We start from the raw sequence: 19,130 nt of genomic DNA, 5'->3' as shown, positions 1-19,130 counted from the left end.
GACGCAGCATGGACCAGCCACCCCAAGCTCTCGACATCATGCCTTCTCCAGCCACCCCAAGCTCTCACCATCATGCCTTCTCCAGCCACCCCAAGCCCTCACCATCATGCCTTCTCCAGCCACCCCAAGCTCTCACCATCATGCCTTCTCCAGCCACCCCAAGCCCTCACCATCATGCCTTCTCCAGCCACCCCAAGCTCTCACCATCATGCCTTCTCCACCACGATCCCTGCCATGGTGGGTTGTACCCTGGAGCTGCCATCCAGACTAAACCTTTCCTTCCTTAAGTGGCTTTGCCAGGGATTCTGTCCCAGCAAGTACACGTGTCAAATAAAACAGAAGATGACTAGTTAGCCATCCCGTGAGGTAGCAATTATCCTTTGCAGTCTTCAATCATGAGGGACGGATCCAAGAATTGCTTGGACCAGACTGTCCCGGGGAAAACGTCTGTGGGACATTTTCTTGACTGTTAATTGATGTAGAAGGGACGAGCCCACTATGGGTGGGACCATCCCTGGCTGGGCAGGTAGGCCTGGGCTGGTTCCTGGCCTAGGCATGGTGACACATGCCTTTAATCCCAGCAGGCAGAGATCTCTGTGAGTTCAAGACCAGCCTGGACTTGAACTGGAACATACCAAGTTCCAGGGAAGCCAGAGTTACAGAGTAAGACCCTCTCTGTAAAAAAAAAAATAAAATAAAATAATGATAATAATAAAAATAAAAGAAAGGCATCTGAATGTAGGCCTGGGAGCAAACGTCCCTTGGTAACTGCTTCAAGCTCTTGACTTGAGTTCCTGCCTCGGCGTCCCTCCTCCGTGACAGGCTGTAACCTGTAAGCCCTTTTCCGCCAAGTTGTTTTTGAAACAAAGTCAAGTCTCATAGAGGAGACAGAAGTATGCAAAGGCCCACAAAGAACTACGACTGGCCAAATTTATCTGGTTACCCACTCTTTAACAGTGCACCAGTCTACAGTGGCAACACTGCCCCTAGAGGAAGATGAGTGCACGGCAGTCAGCAGCCATGGTCATTAACAGCGCCAACACTGCCCCTAGAGGGTGATGAGGGCATGGAAGCCAGCATCCATGGTCTTGAAAGTACAACAGTGCCAACATTGCCCCTAGAGGAAGATGACAGCATGGCAGTCAGCAGCCGTGGTCATTAACAGTGCCAACACAGGCAACACTGCCCCTAGAGGGTGATGAGGGCATGGGAGCCAGCATCCATGGTCTTGAGAGTCTAACAGTGCCAACATTGCCCCTAGAGGAAGATGAGTGCATGGCAGTCAGCAGCCATGGTCATTAACAGCACCAACACTGCCCCTAGAGGGTGATGAGGGCATGGAAGCCAGCATCCATGGTCTTGAGAGTCTAAGAGTGCCAACACTGCCCTTAGAAGATGATGACGGCATGGCAGCCAGCAGCCTTGGTAATGCTGGCTCTTTGGGAGTTATCTGGGGAGGGACTGTCCCTTCCCAGAGGACCCATGAGCCATGTCCAAGCCCACCAAGTGGGCACTTTCAGCCCAAAGCCTCCGGGCTACTTCCTCATCTTCAGCCTCAGGGGATGGAGCCTTCTCTCTGAGTCCATCAAAGTACTTCCCAGAAACACTCTCCAGTTCCTCTGCCACTGCCAGGTATGTGCTGGGCTGGGCCGCCAACTGGGGACTCTTGAACAGCAGCCAGAAGAAGGGCCCTATAATCAACCACAGAACATTCATTCAGTCAAAAAAGAAAAAGAAAAAAGAATTCCCCTGCTCTACCTTCAGGGAACCCCAAACTCAAGGCTCGGAGCTGCGCTGAAGTCCCATGGAGCCCACCTCCAGGCCTTTGTCCTTGCTGTTCCCTCTACCTAAAGGCCCCTTCCCTGGCAACATCCCAACTAATCCCTCCAAACAGAGGGGGTGAATCCAAAAGCTGCCTCCTACAGGAAGCCTCCCTGTAGGCTCCCAGAAAAAAAGAAAGCAAGCTTTTCCCTATTCTATCCTTCCTGAAAATAATCTTTTTTTCTTCCTCTTCCTCCTCCTCCTCCTTCTTCTTCGACAGGGACACACGCAGCCTAGGCTGGCCCTGAACCCACTATACAGACAAAGATGACCTTAAACTTCTTATCCTCCTCCCTACACCTCCAGAGCATTGGAAAGCATACACCATCATGTTTGATTTTACACCGTGCCGGGGACCAAACCCAGAGCCGTATGGCACGCGAGCCAAGCATTCTGCCAACTGAGCTACGTCTCCAGCCCTCAATTTAACAGACGTGTCTCAAGGTATTCTCGTGTCAAAGTTCTTGACACATGCCCACTGAACGGCTCTCGGGGATAATAAACACCAGTTACAATGCTCTACTGACTCGGACCACACTCTTAATTTTTTAAATTCTTCCCTCACACATGACGACTACAGTTTCCCCTCCCCCCACTCCTCCCAGACTGCTCCCCATCCTCTGCCCCAGATCCACTGCTCCTCCGCTTCCCTTCAGAAAAGAGCAGGCCTCCCAGGGACATCAACTGAACACCACACAGCAAGATGCGATAAGAGTAGGCACAAACCCTCTCATCAAGGCTGGACGAGGCAACTTAGTAGGGGGAAAGGGTCCCAAGAGCAGGCAAAATAGTCAGAGACACCCCCACTCTTAACGATAAGAGTCCCATGGGGGAAAAATAACAAGCTAACAATCCTAACAAGTATACTGAAGGCCTAGCACAAACCCATGCAGGCTGTGATTGCTGCTCCAGTCTCTGTGAGCCGAGCCCTGCTCCATGAGGCTTACTCTCCTAGTGTCCTCCGCCCTCTGGCCACAACAGTCTTCCTTCTCCCTCTTCTGAGGGGTTCCCTGAGCGCCAAGGAGGGAAGGGGGACTCGATGGAGACCTCCCGTTTAGGCTCTCCCTGCCTAATGTTTGGCTGCGGGTCAAGCTACATTCTTGGCCAGGCACTGTGCAGGCCTGGATAATTTTACCTCATCTTCCCAGTGACTGTAAGGACAAGCCGATCACGGACCTCACACGCAGATAAGGAGACTGCGACTCAAAGCAACAGGCATAGTGAGGGGTGTCTGGGACCCTCGCACTCGGGAGGCAGGCGGATCACAAGCTCACGGCCAACCTGGTCTACACGGCAAGATGCCATTAAAACTGGAGGATGTGCTTCCCTGGGTGACTTGATTCTGGGGGAAGCTGATGCTACCCTGTGCACAGCCTGACTCGGGGAGTCAGCTCAAGACTTATCCTCCAAGACAGTTTCCTTTTTTTGTTTGTTGTTTGTTTTGTGTTCATTTTGGGGTTTTTTATTCAACTTTTTTCATTTATTTTACATACCAACCACCGTTTCCTCTCTCTCCTCTCCTCCTGTTTCCTCCCTCCATCTCCCTTCTACTACGCCTATCCACCCCTCCTCCACCATGACAGCTTTGTTATTTATCAATGTGTCTCTAGCCTGCTTTCCGTCGATCTGAGCCTAGAACCACATAGGATAATGCCCCATCTATCCCAGCAAGACATGGGAGAGGGTGGAAAGACATGGAGCCATCAGGCAGGCATGGTGGCACACACCTGTAATCCCAGCACTCAAAAGGTGAGACGATCGGAAGTTTAAGACCAGCCTCACCTACACAATGAGTTCAAGTCCAGCCTAGTGTATACAAGGTCATGATGAGGGGGAAAAACTGACAGGCCTGATGGCACACTTGTTTAATCCCAGCACTCGGGAGGCAGAGGCAAGCAGATCTCAGTGAGTTCAAGGCCAGCCTGGTCTACGTAACCGGTTCCAGAGACAGTCTCTGAGGGAAAGTGCTGGACCCCCAGCTGAGATGACACAGGGAGAGGGCTCTGTGAGGGAACACCAAGCTGAAAGGGGACTCACCAAGCGTGAAGCTGGAGAAGGCAGAGCTGTGCATGCCTGTGTGTCTTCCCAGCTCTGTCCTGGCCACACCCGGGTGCAGAGCATTAACCGTCACACCTGTGCCTGGGAAAAAGAGACCGTAGAGTGGTAGGAAGATAGGTAGCGCAGCTGTTAAAGAGCTCGCCACATAAGCAGGAGGTCCTGAGTTTGATGCCCACAACACAGGTCAAAAGGCACGCACGCACGCACGCACGCCTGTGGCAGTGTGGGCGTCTAATCCCTAGTGAGTGCTGAGGAGGCAGAGACGGGTAGATCCCAGGGGCTCACTGAAGCTAGCTTAGCCTAGGAGGTGAGCTCCAGGCCAAGGAGAGGACACTGTCTCCAAAAAAAACCACAATGTGGATGACACCCACCATTGCCCACTCACTGACTTACACACACACACACCACCACACCACCACACTTCATGCTCATGCACAAAAATATGCACACGGAAAGACTAGTGGAAAAAGACGGGGCTGGCCCCTTGCCTGGAAGGCTGCCGCAGCCGCCAGTGCACTCCACATCTTCCGGGTCCTACGCTGTCTCCCACACTTGAACCCACATTATCCTCTGTGCTCTGAAACCTCCGTCTGAAGTGGCTTCCTCTTACAAGGCGGCTCTGTCATGTGGCTTCCACAAGCACAGCAGCCCTGGAGGCTGGATACATAGACCCACTGCCCCCAAGAGTCTAAAGCCGGGGACTGGAGTGGGATCTAAGATGCCAGCGGGCTGGCACTGATGACCACAGACAACTTTTGAGAAGCAAGAAGCCAGGGAAAGCTTTTTCATCCCTGACACTACACCCCTTCTATCAGATTGGAAGGAATTGGGGAACCACCCAGGAGGACCCCTGAATTCAACCCACTAGATGCCAAGAGCAACCTCTCACTAACCCAGTTGTGACAGGAATGTCTGCAAACATTGTCACATGTCCCCTGGGGACAAAAACCACTCCCAGTTCACAACCACTGGCTTAGAAAGCATGTCTGATGAAGGCAGGCTGATTGAGACTAAAGAGCAATCATTACAACCATGATCTACTAGTGATGTCTGCCTCCGGCACTGGAAGGAGCATGGTGGTGCAGGTGCCATCCTTTTGCCGACAGTGTCTAAAGCTACTGCTTGCCCTTTCTCCACCACCTCAGAGCGATGAAACTATTCCAGGCACAGAGAGGAAGGGAAGAAGGACAGAAAAGATTTCCACGTGCACACCTTGCAGCCGGCGGCTCAGCTCCTTGGTGAAGAGGACAACGGCCAACTTGCTCTGGCAGTAGGCTGCCTTGGTGTCATACTTTTTCGTCTTCCAGTTCAAGTCATCAAAGTCTATGTGCCCAGCAACGTGAGCCAGAGATGACAGGTTGATGATGCGCGAAGGGGCCGAGGCCTTCAGCTTGTCCAGCAGCAAGTTTGTCAACAGAAAGTGACCTGGATGAAGGATGACAAGAAAACACTTTTTTCCAGTGACTATTTTACTTTACATATAGTGTGTGTGTGTGTGTGTGTGTGTGTGTGTGTAGTATGAGTGTTTTGTCTGCCTATGTATCTATGTAAAACATGCATGCAATACCCTTGGGGGCCACAAGAGGGCAGAGAATCCCCTGGAACTGGAACTATAGATGTTTGAGAGGCCGTGGGAATGGTGGGAATTCAACCCAGGCCCTTTGCAAGAGCAGCCAGTGCTCTTTACCAGCAAGACCCACAGTTTTCATTTTCATTCCCAGCAGTAGCATGACCGTCCTCTTCCTATATCCTCACCCACTTATGATATTTTGTTTGGAGATGTTTGGTGTTTCTGAGGAAAACAACAAAAAAAAAAAAAACTTAAATTTACGTTCAGTTGATTTTTCTTTTTTCTTTGTGTGTGTGTGTGTGTGTGTGTGTGTGTGTGTGTGTGTGTGTGCGCGTTTTGTTTTTTCAAGACAGGGTATTAAAGGTGTGCATAACCACCTGTCTGAGGAAAAAATTAAAGAAATAGATAGATATATGTAATGGAGAAATAGGCCATAAACAAAATTGAAATCAGAGCTGGAGAAACGGTTCAGCAGTTAAGGGCACCGGCTGATCCTCAGAGGACTCAGGCTCAATTCCTAGCACCCACATGGACGCTCACAACTCCTGTATTAGGGATCTGACACCCTCTTCTGGCCTCAGAAGGCACCAGGCAGGCATGTGATGCACAGATACACACAATAAAAATAAATCTTTTTTTTTTTTTTTTAAGGAGAGCGAGAGAGAACCAGCAGGGACAGACGATACGGTCGTTTCCACTGTCAATCAATCTGGCACAACCTCGCCTGGAAACACAGCCTCAGAGAGGAGCGGCCCAGGCCGTGCTGGCTGTGGCCTTGTCTGCAGGCGGGCACCTTAAGACTGTGATCCCTGAAAGTGGTCGGTGCCATTTCAAGTGCCAGCTGCCTTGACTCCCCGAAGTGATGGGACTGTGCCCTGAGCTGCTTTCCTTGCCAGGGTGTTTCAGCACAGCCGCAAAAGCAAAACCATGACAGAGCGTAACGGGGGGAAGGGCGGGGGGAAGGGCGGGGGGAAGGGCGGGGGGAAGGGCGGGGGGAAGGGCGGGGGGAAGGGCGGGGGGAAGGGCGGGGGGAAGGGCGGGGGGAAGGGCGGGGGGAAGGGCGGGGGGAAGGGCGGGGGGAAGGGCGGGGGGAAGGGCGGGGGGAAGGGCGGGGGGAAGGGCGGGGGGAAGGGCGGGGGCAAGAGTAAGAACTGAGACTAAGGCGTAAGGACACATACATGCGAAACTACCGTCTAAAAACTAATTTTTACAATACAAGAAAGAAAAGTGAAGACTCACCCAGCCCGTGGGACAGACACACACATTAATACACTTTAAAAGACCCCACCCCCACCCCCAGAGTGGGCGTCTCCCCGTCGAGAACTCACTCTCATCCCGGGTAAAACCATCCAGCCCTCAGCCCAGACCTCACCCAGGTGGTTGACACCAAACTGCATTTCAAAGCCATCCTCAGTGGTCCAGTGTGGGCACCGCATCACGGCCGCATTGTTGACCAGAACGTCTACTCGCTCCTCCTCTAGGAGACATGGGTGAGGACAGACACGTCAGGGCCGAGGATGGACTCCACCCCTGCCTGGGGGTGGGACATTCCTGGCTACCTGGCGCCTGAGAAGGTGGACACTTTGGGAAACAGGATCTCTGCAGAGATGATCGAATGCCACTCAGATAAGATCATGGAATGGGCCTTGATGCAACAGGGCGGGCTAATGTCCCTCCTACGGGACACCAGCCAGGATCAGGCACAGAGGGAGGAAGTAAGTCCTGTGACAACAGGCACAAAGACTAGAGTGTCGGGCACTGACTGGTAGAATCTGGTTGCTGAGGAAGGGTCTTGGAAGTCACCAAAGTGCCCTGGGTTCTAGCCCCCACTCTGCTTGCATACTGGTTGGCCATGATGTGAGCTGCCTCTACGTCATAGTCCCACAGCCACAGACTGAGCCTGACCCCGGGTAGCTCAGCACATAAGCTTGACTGGAAGTAAGATGGTCAGAGAAGTGATCTAGTTAAAGTGAGGCCCTCGGGGCTGTGGATCTAGCTCAGTTGGGAAAGTGTTTGTCTACCAGGCACCAGACCCCAACTACTATCCCCAGTACCACATAAAACAGGTGTGTGGCAACACCTGAAATCCAAGCACTCAGGAGGAGGCAAGGGGACCAGAAGGTTGATGTCATCCTCAGGTTGCATAGGGGGGTTCAAGGACAACCTGGGCTAGACACGTTGGCCCAGAAATAAACAAACAAATAGGAACTGGAGAGATGGCTCTGCAGTTAAGAGTGCATACTGTTCCTAAAAGAGACATCTGTTCTGCCTGACATCACAAAACACTACAACCCAAGCAACTTAAACAACAGAAGTTGGGGTTGGCGAAACCACATGCTGACTTTGAAGAGAACCTGGGTTCGGTTCCCAGACCCCTCTGGTAGCTGCCCTGGGTAGTTTTACGTTAACTTGACTCAAGCTTGAGCCATCAGAAAGGAAGAAAGTTCAGGTAAGAAAATGTTTTCATAAGATCAAACTGTAGGCAAACTTGTAGCGCATTTTCTTAATTAATGACCAGTGAGGGAGGGGCCAGCCCGTTGTGGGTGGTGCTGTCCTAGGCTGGTGGCACCAGGCTCTATACGAAAGCAGACTGAGCAAGCCAGGGGAGGCAGGCCAGTTAGCAGCTTCCTCCATGGCCTCTGCATCGGCTTCTGCCTCCAGGTTCCAGAACTGCTTGCGTTCCTGTCCTGACTGCCCTCAGTGGCTGACTGCGATGTGGAAGTGTGAGCCACATAAACCCTTTTCTCCCCAACTTGCTGTTGATCATGGGGTCTCTTCACAGCAACAGAACCTGAGCTGAGGCAGACAGTGGCTCACCAAACTGTGCACATCTGCAGTTCTAAGGGATCCAATGCCGCCTTCTAGCCTCCTTGGGCACCAAGCATGAACATGGCACTATATACGTGCGGGCAAAGTACTCATGTGCATAAAATAAAAGCAAATAACTCTTTGAAAAATCAGAAATGGATGACTCAGACACTGGATCAGGACCTAAGCAAGAGCTGGTCCAACTAGGGCTGAAGAAGGGAACAACCAGCTCCTCCCTATGTCTCTTCCCATCATCCTTAGCCCTCTGTGTCTCAGTTCCCATGATGATGACACCGATGACACCAGGGATACTGACCTAGGACCTATCCTGATGCCCTCACACCTACCCCCAAACGAGGTCACCTTCTGAGATCCTAGGAGTCAGAGCCTCCCACACAGAGATGAAACTGAATCCATAACACTTCCAAGGGCTTTTCAGTGCGGATAAGGAATTGGGTGCCTAGCACCTAAGAGACGGGGACGGGGACAAGGCTCTCTTTCTTGACTTTGTGGGGGAACAGGATCTATGACACCAGACACAAACTCCAAGCCACTGGGGAGGCTGAGGCAGGAGGCTGGCAAGTTCAAGGCCAGCCAGGGTAATAAAGCAAAACCTTGTCGCAGGGCTAGAGAGATGGCCGAGGTTAAGAGCCCACATTGCTCTTGCAGAGGACAGGGATTCAGTTCCTAGCACCGACATCAGGAGTCACAACCACCTGCAATTCCAGCTCCAGGACATCCACTGCCCTCCCTTGGTCTCTGCAGGCACCAGCCCCCACATGCACAAACAGACACACACTGATATATGTATCCGAAAATGAGTAAGTTACTAAAGTAAGATAAATCGCTGCTGGGTCCAGTGCCACATACCTTTAATCCCGGCACAGAGATAAATGCTCAGATGGAGTCTCCATTTTAATCAGTCCAGCACCCCAGCCCAAGGGATGATGTTGCCCACAGCTAGGGCAGGTCTTCCCAAGTAACCTAATCTAGAAACTTCCTCACAGACATGCCCAGAAGTTCAACTCTTGGATAATTCTAGGACCTGACACGTAGACGACCAACTATGACATGTCTGCAAAGTCCTGGGTTTGATTCCCAGTGCTGGGGAGGGGAAGGGGGTGGGAATGGACCACATCTGGAACCGGACAGACAGGGGTTCACATCTTAGATTGAAAGCCTGATATGGTGGCTTATGTCTCTAATCCTGGCCAGCCTGGGCTACATACAGAGTGAGGCTATCTCAAAAATAAAAACCTGACCAGATTTCTGACACTGGCCAGCTCACATAGCTTCCCTCCAACTCAGTTTCTTCCTTGATTAAAACGATAATAGTACCTGCCTGGTAGAATCATGTAATTACTATTCGGTCAACAAGTATTCTCTAAGCACCTATAATTGGGCACTGGAAATACAGGGTGGACAGGAGAGTCGAGGTCACTGCCTTCCTGAAACGGGCATTCCAGCATCACTGAGAACCAGATACACACAGGAGAGGGCTCTGCCACTTGTCAATGAGTTCTAACCACTGAAGGGTTCTCGGGCTGAGAAGTGGATTTATTAACAGAAAAGCAAATGAAACGCAACTCTCTTGGGCTGGAGGCAGCTTGGTGGCTGAGACCACAGACTGCTCCTGCAGAGGACACAAGTTCAGATTGATTCCCAGCACCCACACCACTCACAACCCCAGCTACAGGGAGATCCAATCCACTCACATTCATATACCCACAGACAGACATGCGCATAATTAAACAGAACTAAAAAGTACAGAACTCACCAATGGCAGCCATGCAGGAAACAGATGGGCTGGAGAAATGCTTAGAGCGGGCAAAGGTGCTTGCTGATGCCACGGCACACATGCCTAGGCACACACATGTACACACGTGTGCGCGCACACACATACACATACACACACACACACACAGATTAATAGATCAAGAGATTAAATGTAATTAAAAGTTAACAAAGGCTGAGTGGTGGCACATGCCTTTAATTCCACCACTAGGGAGAGGCAGGTGGATCTCTGTGAGTTCAAGGACAGCCAGAGCTACACAGAGAAACCCTGTCTTCAAAATAAAAATAAACTAACCAGAAAAAAAAGTTAATGAGGGGCTCGGCAATTCCATTCTTAGGCATATACCCAAAGGATGCACATTCATACCACAAGGACATCTGTTCAACTATGGTCATAGCAGCATTATTTGTGATAGCCAGAACCTGGAAGCAAACTAGACACCCCTCAACTGAAGAATGGATAAAGAAGGTGTGGCACATCTACACAATGGAAAAAAGCAGTGACATCTTGAAATTCACAGGTAAATGGATGAAACTAGAAGAAACCATCCTGAGTGAGGGAACAGACACAGAAAGACTAATGTGGCATGTACTCACTCATAAGCGGATATGAGACATAGAGCAAAGGATTGTCAGCCTACAATCCACAACTCCAGAGAAGCTGGGAAACAAGGAGGACCCTAAGACAGACATGCATGGACCCCCAGAGAAGGGGAAAGGAACAAAATCTCCTGAGTAAATTGGGAGCACAGAGGGAGAGGGGAGGGAGGAGGGAGAGGAGGGGGGAGGGGAGGGGAGAGGAGAACATGAGGGGTCAGGCAGGTAGAGTTGGGGGAGGAACAGAGAAGGAGAGCAAGGAAAGAGATACCTGAATAGAGGGGACTATTACAGGCTTAATGAGAAGCCTGGCACTAGGGAAATCTCCAGGAACCCACAAGGATGACCCCAACTAAGAATCTAAGCAACAGTGGAGAGGCTGCCTTAAACGCCCTTCCCCTATAATGAGAATGATGACTACCTTAAATGTCATCCTAGAGCCTTCATCCAGAAGCAGAAGCAGAGACCCACAGCTAAGCACTGAGCTGAACTCCTGGAATACAGCTGTGAAGAGGAAGGAGTGATGAGCAAAGGGGTCAGGACCATGCTGGGGAAACCCACAGAATCAGCTGACCTGAGCAACTGGGAGCTCACGGGCACCAGACTGACAGCTGGGAACCAGCATGGGACCAATCCATGTGGGTGTCACCTGGGGGGGTGGGGGCTTAGACAGTCTATGGGGCCTCTGGTAGATCAGTATTTATCCCTAATGCACAAATGCACAAATTCCCTATGGGGGGATACTCAGTCTCTCAGCCTAGATACACGGGGCAGGGCCTAGGTCCTCCCCAAAATGATGTCAGACTTTGATGACCCCCCCATGGGAGGTCTCACCCTCCCTGAGGCGTGGGGGGGGATGGGAGGGAACTGAGATTGGTAAGTAAAATAAGATTGTTTTAAATTTAGATAAAAATTAATTTTAAAAAGATAAAAATTTATCTGGGGAGACGACAGCTCAGAGGCTGAGAACACTGGCTACTCTTCCAAAGGACCTGGGTTTGATTCTCAGCACCCACAACCATCTGTAATGAGATCTGGTGCCCTCTTCTGGAGTGCTGGGAGACACACATAAAATCAAATAAATAAATAAATAAATAATAAATTAAGTTAAGGAAGCTACCACAATGAATGTGTTTTGTACTCCCTAACTCCAGTTGCTTCAAGCTAGGCTCCTATTCAAAACACTGACACCTGACAGACAGCTTTGACATCTGGAAGGAAAGCAGGGGGCAGTGAGTCAGCCCTCTGTGAGACAGAAACACAGAATTTGCCAGCTGAGCCCTGGGATTATCAAAGGACACTCAACAAAAAAAGAGCCCCAGGCACTGCCCTCCAGCAGCACACGGATCATCCCTGACCTGACACACGGGCCCTTCTGACTCATCTGTGTCCTTAGCATCACCAGGAACCCGGGAGCAAGATGAGCCGGCATCCTGGCCTTCTCTGCAGACATGATTCTGCAGTGAGCACAGCCTCATCCAGATGCTAGCCTTGCCAACTGGTCCACTGCAGCGCTGCGTACCACTCCCCAGATCTGACTCTTGATCCTCCCTTTGACTCCTGTCTTCCCTCATCACGGATGCCGTGTTTTTAATAACTGTGACACATCCCCACCATCCTGTGGTGCCCATCCATCATCCTGCATAGTCAGATCTGCCCTGGGTTGAACACCTAAAAAAGGTATGGTGGGACTGAGTGAAAATGGAGCTCAGGAATAAAGCACTTGCCTAGAATCCCCCAGTGAGGGGGGGGGCGCGCGGCCCTGGCCCGGCCCCCGCCGTGGACCCCCAGCCCCTGGGGCTGGGGCGTGGCTCAGTGGTAGAGCCCCTGCCTGTCCCCGTGAGGGGTTGGGGCGTGGCTCAGTGGTAGAGCCCCTGCCTAGAATCCCCCAGTGAGGGGCTGGGGGCGTGGCTCAGTGGTAAAGCCCCTGCCTAGAATCAATCACTAAAGGGCTGAGGGTGTGCCTCAGAATTCACAAGGTCCTAGGTTCTATTCCCAGCAAGTGGGGACAGAAGAGGAGTAACAAAAATGCACGTTAGCTGACATGGCAGTGCATGTTTGTAATGCCAGATCTCAGAAAGTCTGTGACAGGAGGATTTTTGAGTTTGAGGCCAGCTGAGATGGTATAATAAGACCCTGTCTCAAAAATTTAAAAAAAAAAATTTTAAAGAGCATCTTGAACTCCTGACCCAGGGAGCTGCTATGTGCAATGCAAGGAGTTAACATGGGGTAAGGACCAGGTGTGGAGGTGCACACCTTTAATCCCAGCACTCAGAAGAGTTCAAGGCCAGCCCATCGACACAGTAAGTTCCAGGCCACTCAGGTTCTCAAAAAGTAAATAAATGAAAATCTTTACATTCTTAAAGTAATTTATTTTTTAAAGTGGTAAAGGGAAGAGCAGTGGTAAGTTTCACACCTTTAATCCCAGCTCAGAAGGCAGAAGCAGGCAGATCTATGTGAGGTGCTACATAGTGAGATTTTATTTAAAAAATAATAATTATCATTATAATAATATAAGACTGGGGACTCTGTAAGTAAAGGCTCATGCTACCAAGGCTGACGACCTGAGTTCAATCCCTGGGATCCATGTAAAGGTAGAAAGGAACTGATTCCTGTCACTTGTCCTCTGGTTCCCACATGTGAGCCAAAGCATGCATGTGTGCCCACAAACATGCACACAATAAATTTACATATGTGTGTGTGTATGCATATACACACAATAATTTATAAACAAATTTATAGACATAGAAATTTATACAGAGAGAGAGAGAAAGATTAAACAGACAGACAGATATAGACAGAAAGAGAGAAAGAATATGGTAAGACTGGATGAAATGTTACATTTTAGATGTCCACACAGATGGGCCACAGGATGCCCAGATAGTTGGTCAAAATTAAGTTTTGGAAAAGATTTAATATTTACATCAACAAACTGTTTAGCAAGCAGACAGCCCTCCCTAATGTGGGTGGACCTCACCTAGTCTTCAGAACAGAGGCTGACCCTCTGCAAACATAGCAGAGACATTCTTCCATCCAAGGCCTTTGAGTTGGAGCACCGGCTCTCTCCTGCCTTCAGACTCAACCCAGTCTGGAGCCTGCAACCTCTGGGCAGGAACTGCATCCACCAGGCCTCCAGCTAGCAAGCTGCAGATCTGAGTCTTGTCAGCTCTGACCTGTGTGACCCAATTGTGTATGTGTGTGTGTGTGCGTGCATGCGTGCGTGCGTGTGTGTGTGTGTGTGTGTGTGTGTGTTCATAGTTGCATGTGTTCATACACATATACATATGTCTGGGGGGGTCAGAGGATGGAGCTTGCCACTAGCTAACCATAGAGAGATCTGGAGGTCTGTACAGACGGGCAGGAAGTGAGGTAGCAGGGCAGACACAGGACATATGCATGGAGAAACAGGAAATCCCTCTCGTCTTCTGAGATGCTGAGGAGGTAAGGTGTGCCATGGCTTGCTCCTTCTCCATTTACACAGATCTTGCTCTTCAAGCCTACACGACAGTAAGGGGGAAATGTCTGCTGCTACTCATCACCCAGACTATGGCTCTTTACTCCAGCCACCCAAACAGACAACCTGCCCAGACTCCCAGCAAGGACACAAGTATTCAGCATGACCCTTGTGGCTGTAACAACCAGAGAGGACCCAGAGAGCCCCTCTTCCTAGCTCTAGAAACAGTGGGAGCCTCCACTAGGAAAGGGTGAACTCAGAGGTCTGAGCTGCCCAAACTCTACAAACCATGCCTACTTCCTTTCCCTCCTTGCAAAGTCCCACAGAGGGGCTGGAGAGATGACTGTGGTTACACGCCTTTGATATTCCTCCAGAGGAGCACAAAGAAAGGTTCACCACCACCTGTAATCCTAGCCCAAGAGGATCCAACACCCTCTTCTCGTATCTGAGGGCACTCACACATACACATAAATAAAAATTTTTTAAAAATTCTTTAAGATAAAATGATAATATTTTTAAGGTCCCAACGGCAGGGCAAAATTCCATTCCACGAAGCTCTCCCTGGAAACCCCGTTAGTTTATTGGGCTTCCTTACAGACTATAGAAAGGGGCTGTAGGCAGGAGTATAGATGATCCCAAAGCATGGAAGCTCAAAGTTCATGGCCACACAGATGGCTCCCCTCCCCGCTAACCATCCCCAGCCTCTGCATCTCACTCCCTTCCCCAGCCCCCCAGAGGCCATGTGCAATCAGAGGAAAACTATATGCAGATAGGCTGGGAGGGGAGTCTAGACACTCAGATGAGGGTCCAACGACCCCTCCCCCAACCCCTCTGTCTTAAGTTACCTTCCTATGGCCCCGCTAAGACACCATGACCAAGGCAACATATAGAGGGAAGAGTTTATCTGAGGCTCACGGTTTCAGAGGGTGAGTCCACGGACATCAACATGACAGCAGACAGGCAAGAGCTCACGTCTGAGCCACGACCATAAGGCGGAGAGAGCTAACTGGGAATGGCGTAGGCTTCTGGAACCGCAAAGCCCACCCTTAGGGGCACACTTCCTGCAACAAGACCACACCTCCTGATCCCTCTCAAACAGTTCTACTACCCAGGGACCAAGCATTGGAAACTAAGAGCCTACGGAAGCCATCCTGATCCAAACCGCCACCCCCTCCTACTCTGAGGGAGTGCTAACAGGCCACACGGCGGACAATGACGGACTCTCACGAGCAGGCACAGTCGATCGTACAAAAAACGACAGTAAAACGGGGCAGCCGAATTCAGCCAGTAGACCATGTCGACCGCCTGTTCTCCAGAACTGACTGGCTTTTGGGCTCCCCAGAGAGCTGGCTGGAAGGGCCGAACCTTGGCTGGAAATATCAAGTGTCCTCCTGCCTACCTTTGATGACCTTCTGAGCAAACTCTCGGATGGACTTGAGGGAAGACAAGTCTAGGTGCTGGGCGCGTACACGGGGATTCAAGGTCTCTCCACGGATGTCCTTCGCGGCCGCCTCACACTTCTCCATGTCGCGACAGGCCAGAATGATGTTGCCTCCTGGATGCCCAGGAGAAGAAAACATGAAAAGAAACAGGAAACAAACCAATCCCTACATATCTATCCAACAGATATAAAAGCACGCACCCACATAAAATCTGTATACAAGCAATCTTAGTAATATATTCAATAACCAAAAGGTGGAAACCCAGTTACTTGGGCTTGGCAGTGACTCTGGGGGCTGAGGTAGGAGGAAGCAAGGTCAAGGCCTGCCTAGGCTACAGAAAGAGTTTAGGACTTGCCTGGGCAATTTAGTAAGACCCTATCTCAAAAAGTAAAAATCTACCAGTACAGGGCTGAAGGCATGGCTCCATGGTAAAGAGTTTGCCCGCAATCCCCAAAAGAGGAGCTGAGAACATAGCTCAATAGTAGAGCCCCTGCCTAGAATCCCCCAGTGAGGGGCTGGGGTGTGGCTCAGTGGTAGAGCCCCTGCCTAGAATCCCCCAGTGAGGGGCTGGGGTGTGGCTCGTGGGGGGGGGGGGGGGCCCCCAGAGCCCCTCCCCAGTGAGGGGCTGGGCTGTGGCTCAGTGGTAGAGCCCCTGCCTACCCAGTGAGGGACTGGGGTGTGGCTCAGTGGTAGAGCCCCTGCCTAGAATACCCCAGTGGTAGAGCAGCTGACTACCAAACAAGAAACCCTGGGGTCAATCCCCAGCACACATACACAAAGGACCATTCACTAGTCAATAGATAAACCAACTGTAGTGTACCCATATGACAGCATATTGTTCAGCCATAAAAGGGAAAGACACACTGACATATGACACAGTGAATGGACCTTGTGTGTCAGACACAAAATGCATACATGCACCAGGCGTTGGTGGCGCACGCCTTTATGCCAGCACCCAGGAAGCAGAGGCAGGCGGCGGATCTCTTTGAATTCAAGGCCAGCCTGGTTGGCAGAGTGAGTTCCAGGACAGGCTCCAAAAGCTACAGAGAAACCCAGCCTCGAAAAACAAAACAAAACAAATTCATACACACTTCCAGTAACATGAACTGTCCAGAACAGACAACCCCCGAAATAGAGAGCAAACACGGGTTTCCTGGAGCTGGGGTGGCAGGGAAGATCAGGGTGTAACGGGTGAGGAATAAAGGATGAAGGCATCTTCAGGGTCATGTAGTATTTTAAGAACAGGTGGGAAGATGGAAACAACATTTTGGGGACATATGGGAAAGTGCAAATGAGTCTAGAGCTGTTGTTATTCTGATGTTCTGAGAAATGGCACCGCAGGCTGTCTTCTGCCCTCCACAAGCATGTACATATGTACACGCGCGCGCGCGCACACACGTGCGCACACTCACACGACGCGCGCGCGCGCGCACACACACACTCACACACACACACACGCGCGCGCGCACACACACACATACACACAAACACACAGTGGCAAAGTTCAAACCCGTCCCACTCCAACATATATACACTACATAATAAAAATAGGTTTTATTAATTTTTTTTTTAAAGAAGAAGAATGTAACTACTCTAACAAAATATTCCAGGGTGTGGACGGACCACACCTTTGAGCTCCCACCTTTGAGCAATTTTAATCAGGGCTGCCACACACACCAGTGTGAACGAACCTCTCCAGAACCCCAAAGCGGGTGGTTCTCACCTCTCTTAGCCAGCTCCAGTGCAGTTTGTTTCCCGATACCTGTGTTGGCTCCGGTCACGATGACAGTCTTCCCAGGTATGGTGGCCTTGCTGGGACAAGCTCCACCGGCCACATAGTCCCTGAGGGTGGGAAACAGCAGAGTGAATTCTGTCTGCCTCATGCCTGGATTTATGATCTGGGGCTAACCACCCTTCTGAGCTCACATTCCCCTACCCGAGAACCAAAACACACGGTGCCCAGCACAGGGGAGGCATTGGTAGGAGGATCAGGAGTTCAAGGCCATCCTCAACTACACAGCAAGTTCAAGTTCAAGGCTACATGACACCTTGTCTCAAAATAACAAAGGACGTGAACTTGGAAGGAGGATGTGTCAGAAGGGGTCCAGGGAGTGTGAGAACATGAGTGGGAAGTATATATGGTCAGAATGCACTGTACACAGCTGTGGGGCTGGAGAGACGTCTTAGCAGGAAGGGCTCCATCCAGATTCAGTTCCCAGCGCCCACGCGGTGGCTCACAACCAGCCACAACTCCAGTTCCAGGGGATCTGACACCCTCTTCCAACCTCAGAAAGCGTGGCACACGCGCGCACACAAGCCAAAATTTTAAAAATCCACAAATGTAAGCCGTGCGTGGTGGCACCTGGCACGGCTTTGATCCCAGCACTCAGACAGACAGAGGCAGGTGGATGGATCTCCGTAAATTCAGTCAGCCTGGTCTACGTAATGAGTTCTAGGCCAGCCAGGGCTGCACAGTGAGACCTTGTCTCAAAAACGCAAGGGATGAAAGAGAAGGAAGGGGAGAGAGAGGGACGAAAGGGGGAAAAGGAGGCCGACGGGAAGAGCGGACCGGGAAGGGAAGGGGAGGAGAGGGAAAGTAGTAAGCGGTGCAGACACAAAAACTGCACAAGATCCCGACCCCACCCCTTCTCCCTGGGTGACCTTGGGGAGGTGACGCGCCCTGCAGCTCGGTCCGGAAAGGCGGTGCAGGGGGGGGTAAGTAAGCTGGGAGACTCCAGGAGTGAGGACTGGGGCTAAAGGACCCTTCTCGGGCCTTGCTGGGCAGTCCCCTGCCGCAGGCCTTGCACCGAGCGCACACGGACTCACTTGAGCAGCACGGTGCCGCCGATCACCGTGCCCACTACGGACACCGGCAGCAGAAAGCGGTTCATGCCCGGCTGGGGGGGGCAGCGTGTGGGCGGACCTGCACCCCTCGCCGCTCCGATGCGGGGCTCAGAAACCCACGTGCGTGCAAGTGGAAGGACGCAGCCTTCCCAGATCACGACGCCCTGGGGCGGGGCGGGGCCAGACGTGGGGGCGGGGCTTGGAGGCAGGCCCGCGACGCACTGAATGCTGGGAATCGTAGTTTCAGGAGGTTGACGGGCGTGCCAGCAGCAGCAAATGTCACGCTCAACCAATCCAAGCGGGGGTGGGTGGTGGGGGGTGGTTTTGGTTTTGTTTGTTTGTTGTTTTTGTTTTAAACAGCTGGGAGCTACACCCCAGCACTCCGGAGATAGAGGCAGGAGGATCTCTGGGTTTGAGGCCAGCCTGGTCTACAGAAGGAGATCCATTATTACACAGAGAAACATGCGGGGCGGGGGAGGGGGTGCACGACATGGTACCAACCATTACCATTTATTTCCAGACAGCGAAATCACGTAGAACGAATCATGAGCTTCCACCTCTACATAACATTTAACAATAGCACTTCCTGCATAGGTCTCTTTCTGGGATCCCTGAGTCTGGGGAAGGAGGGGTGAGGTCTTGTGTCTAAGCGAGGACCGGTGGGTGTGGTCTCCCGGGTTTGAGGAAGGAAGCTGGGGCCTGGACCCTGGATTTGAAGGAAAAGAAGGACTTTAAAACGACG

The 19,130-nt window shown here is 51.3% G+C and overlaps 1 protein-coding gene across 2 annotated transcripts; it reads right to left on the bottom strand.

Annotated features, from left to right (window-relative positions):
• Positions 1 to 930: 930 nt before the first annotated feature.
• Rdh13 (retinol dehydrogenase 13) lies at positions 931 to 18,531 on the bottom strand. Of its 2 annotated transcripts, XM_051207327.1 has the most exons (7): positions 18,371 to 18,531; positions 17,268 to 17,386; positions 15,502 to 15,657; positions 6,822 to 6,926; positions 5,092 to 5,304; positions 3,859 to 3,960; positions 931 to 1,691 (listed from the first exon to the last, which is right to left on the bottom strand). In XM_051207327.1, exons 1-7 carry the CDS (start codon positions 18,433 to 18,435, stop codon positions 1,447 to 1,449), a joined length of 1,005 nt encoding a protein of 334 aa, XP_051063284.1. In that variant the 5' UTR covers positions 18,436 to 18,531; the 3' UTR covers positions 931 to 1,446. The 2 variants fall into 2 exon arrangements, with proteins under 2 accessions (XP_051063284.1, XP_051063285.1); XM_051207328.1 differs by lacking the exon at positions 6,822 to 6,926.
• Positions 18,532 to 19,130: the final 599 nt, after the last annotated feature.

This window comes from Phodopus roborovskii, unplaced genomic scaffold (assembly GCF_943737965.1).
Source record: "Phodopus roborovskii unplaced genomic scaffold, PHOROB, whole genome shotgun sequence".
Classification (NCBI taxonomy): domain Eukaryota; kingdom Metazoa; phylum Chordata; class Mammalia; order Rodentia; family Cricetidae; genus Phodopus; species Phodopus roborovskii.
Note: the sequence above shows the minus strand (reverse complement) of the source record. Positions and strands in the feature narration are given on the sequence as shown.

Bases quoted from the DNA above. Each gene is read 5' to 3' on its own strand.
- Rdh13 (XM_051207327.1), bottom strand. From the start codon at position 18,435: ATGAACCGCTTTCTGCTGCCGGTGTCCGTAGTGGGCACGGTGATCGGC. The intron at 17,387-18,370 runs GTGAGTCCGTGT...TCCCACCCTCAG, and splicing joins GGCGGCACCGTGCTGCTCAA to GGACTATGTGGCCGGTGGAG. The intron at 6,927-15,501 runs GTAGGCAGGAGG...CATGTCTCCTAG, and splicing joins TGCTCAGAAGGTCATCAAAG to AGGAGGAGCGAGTAGACGTT.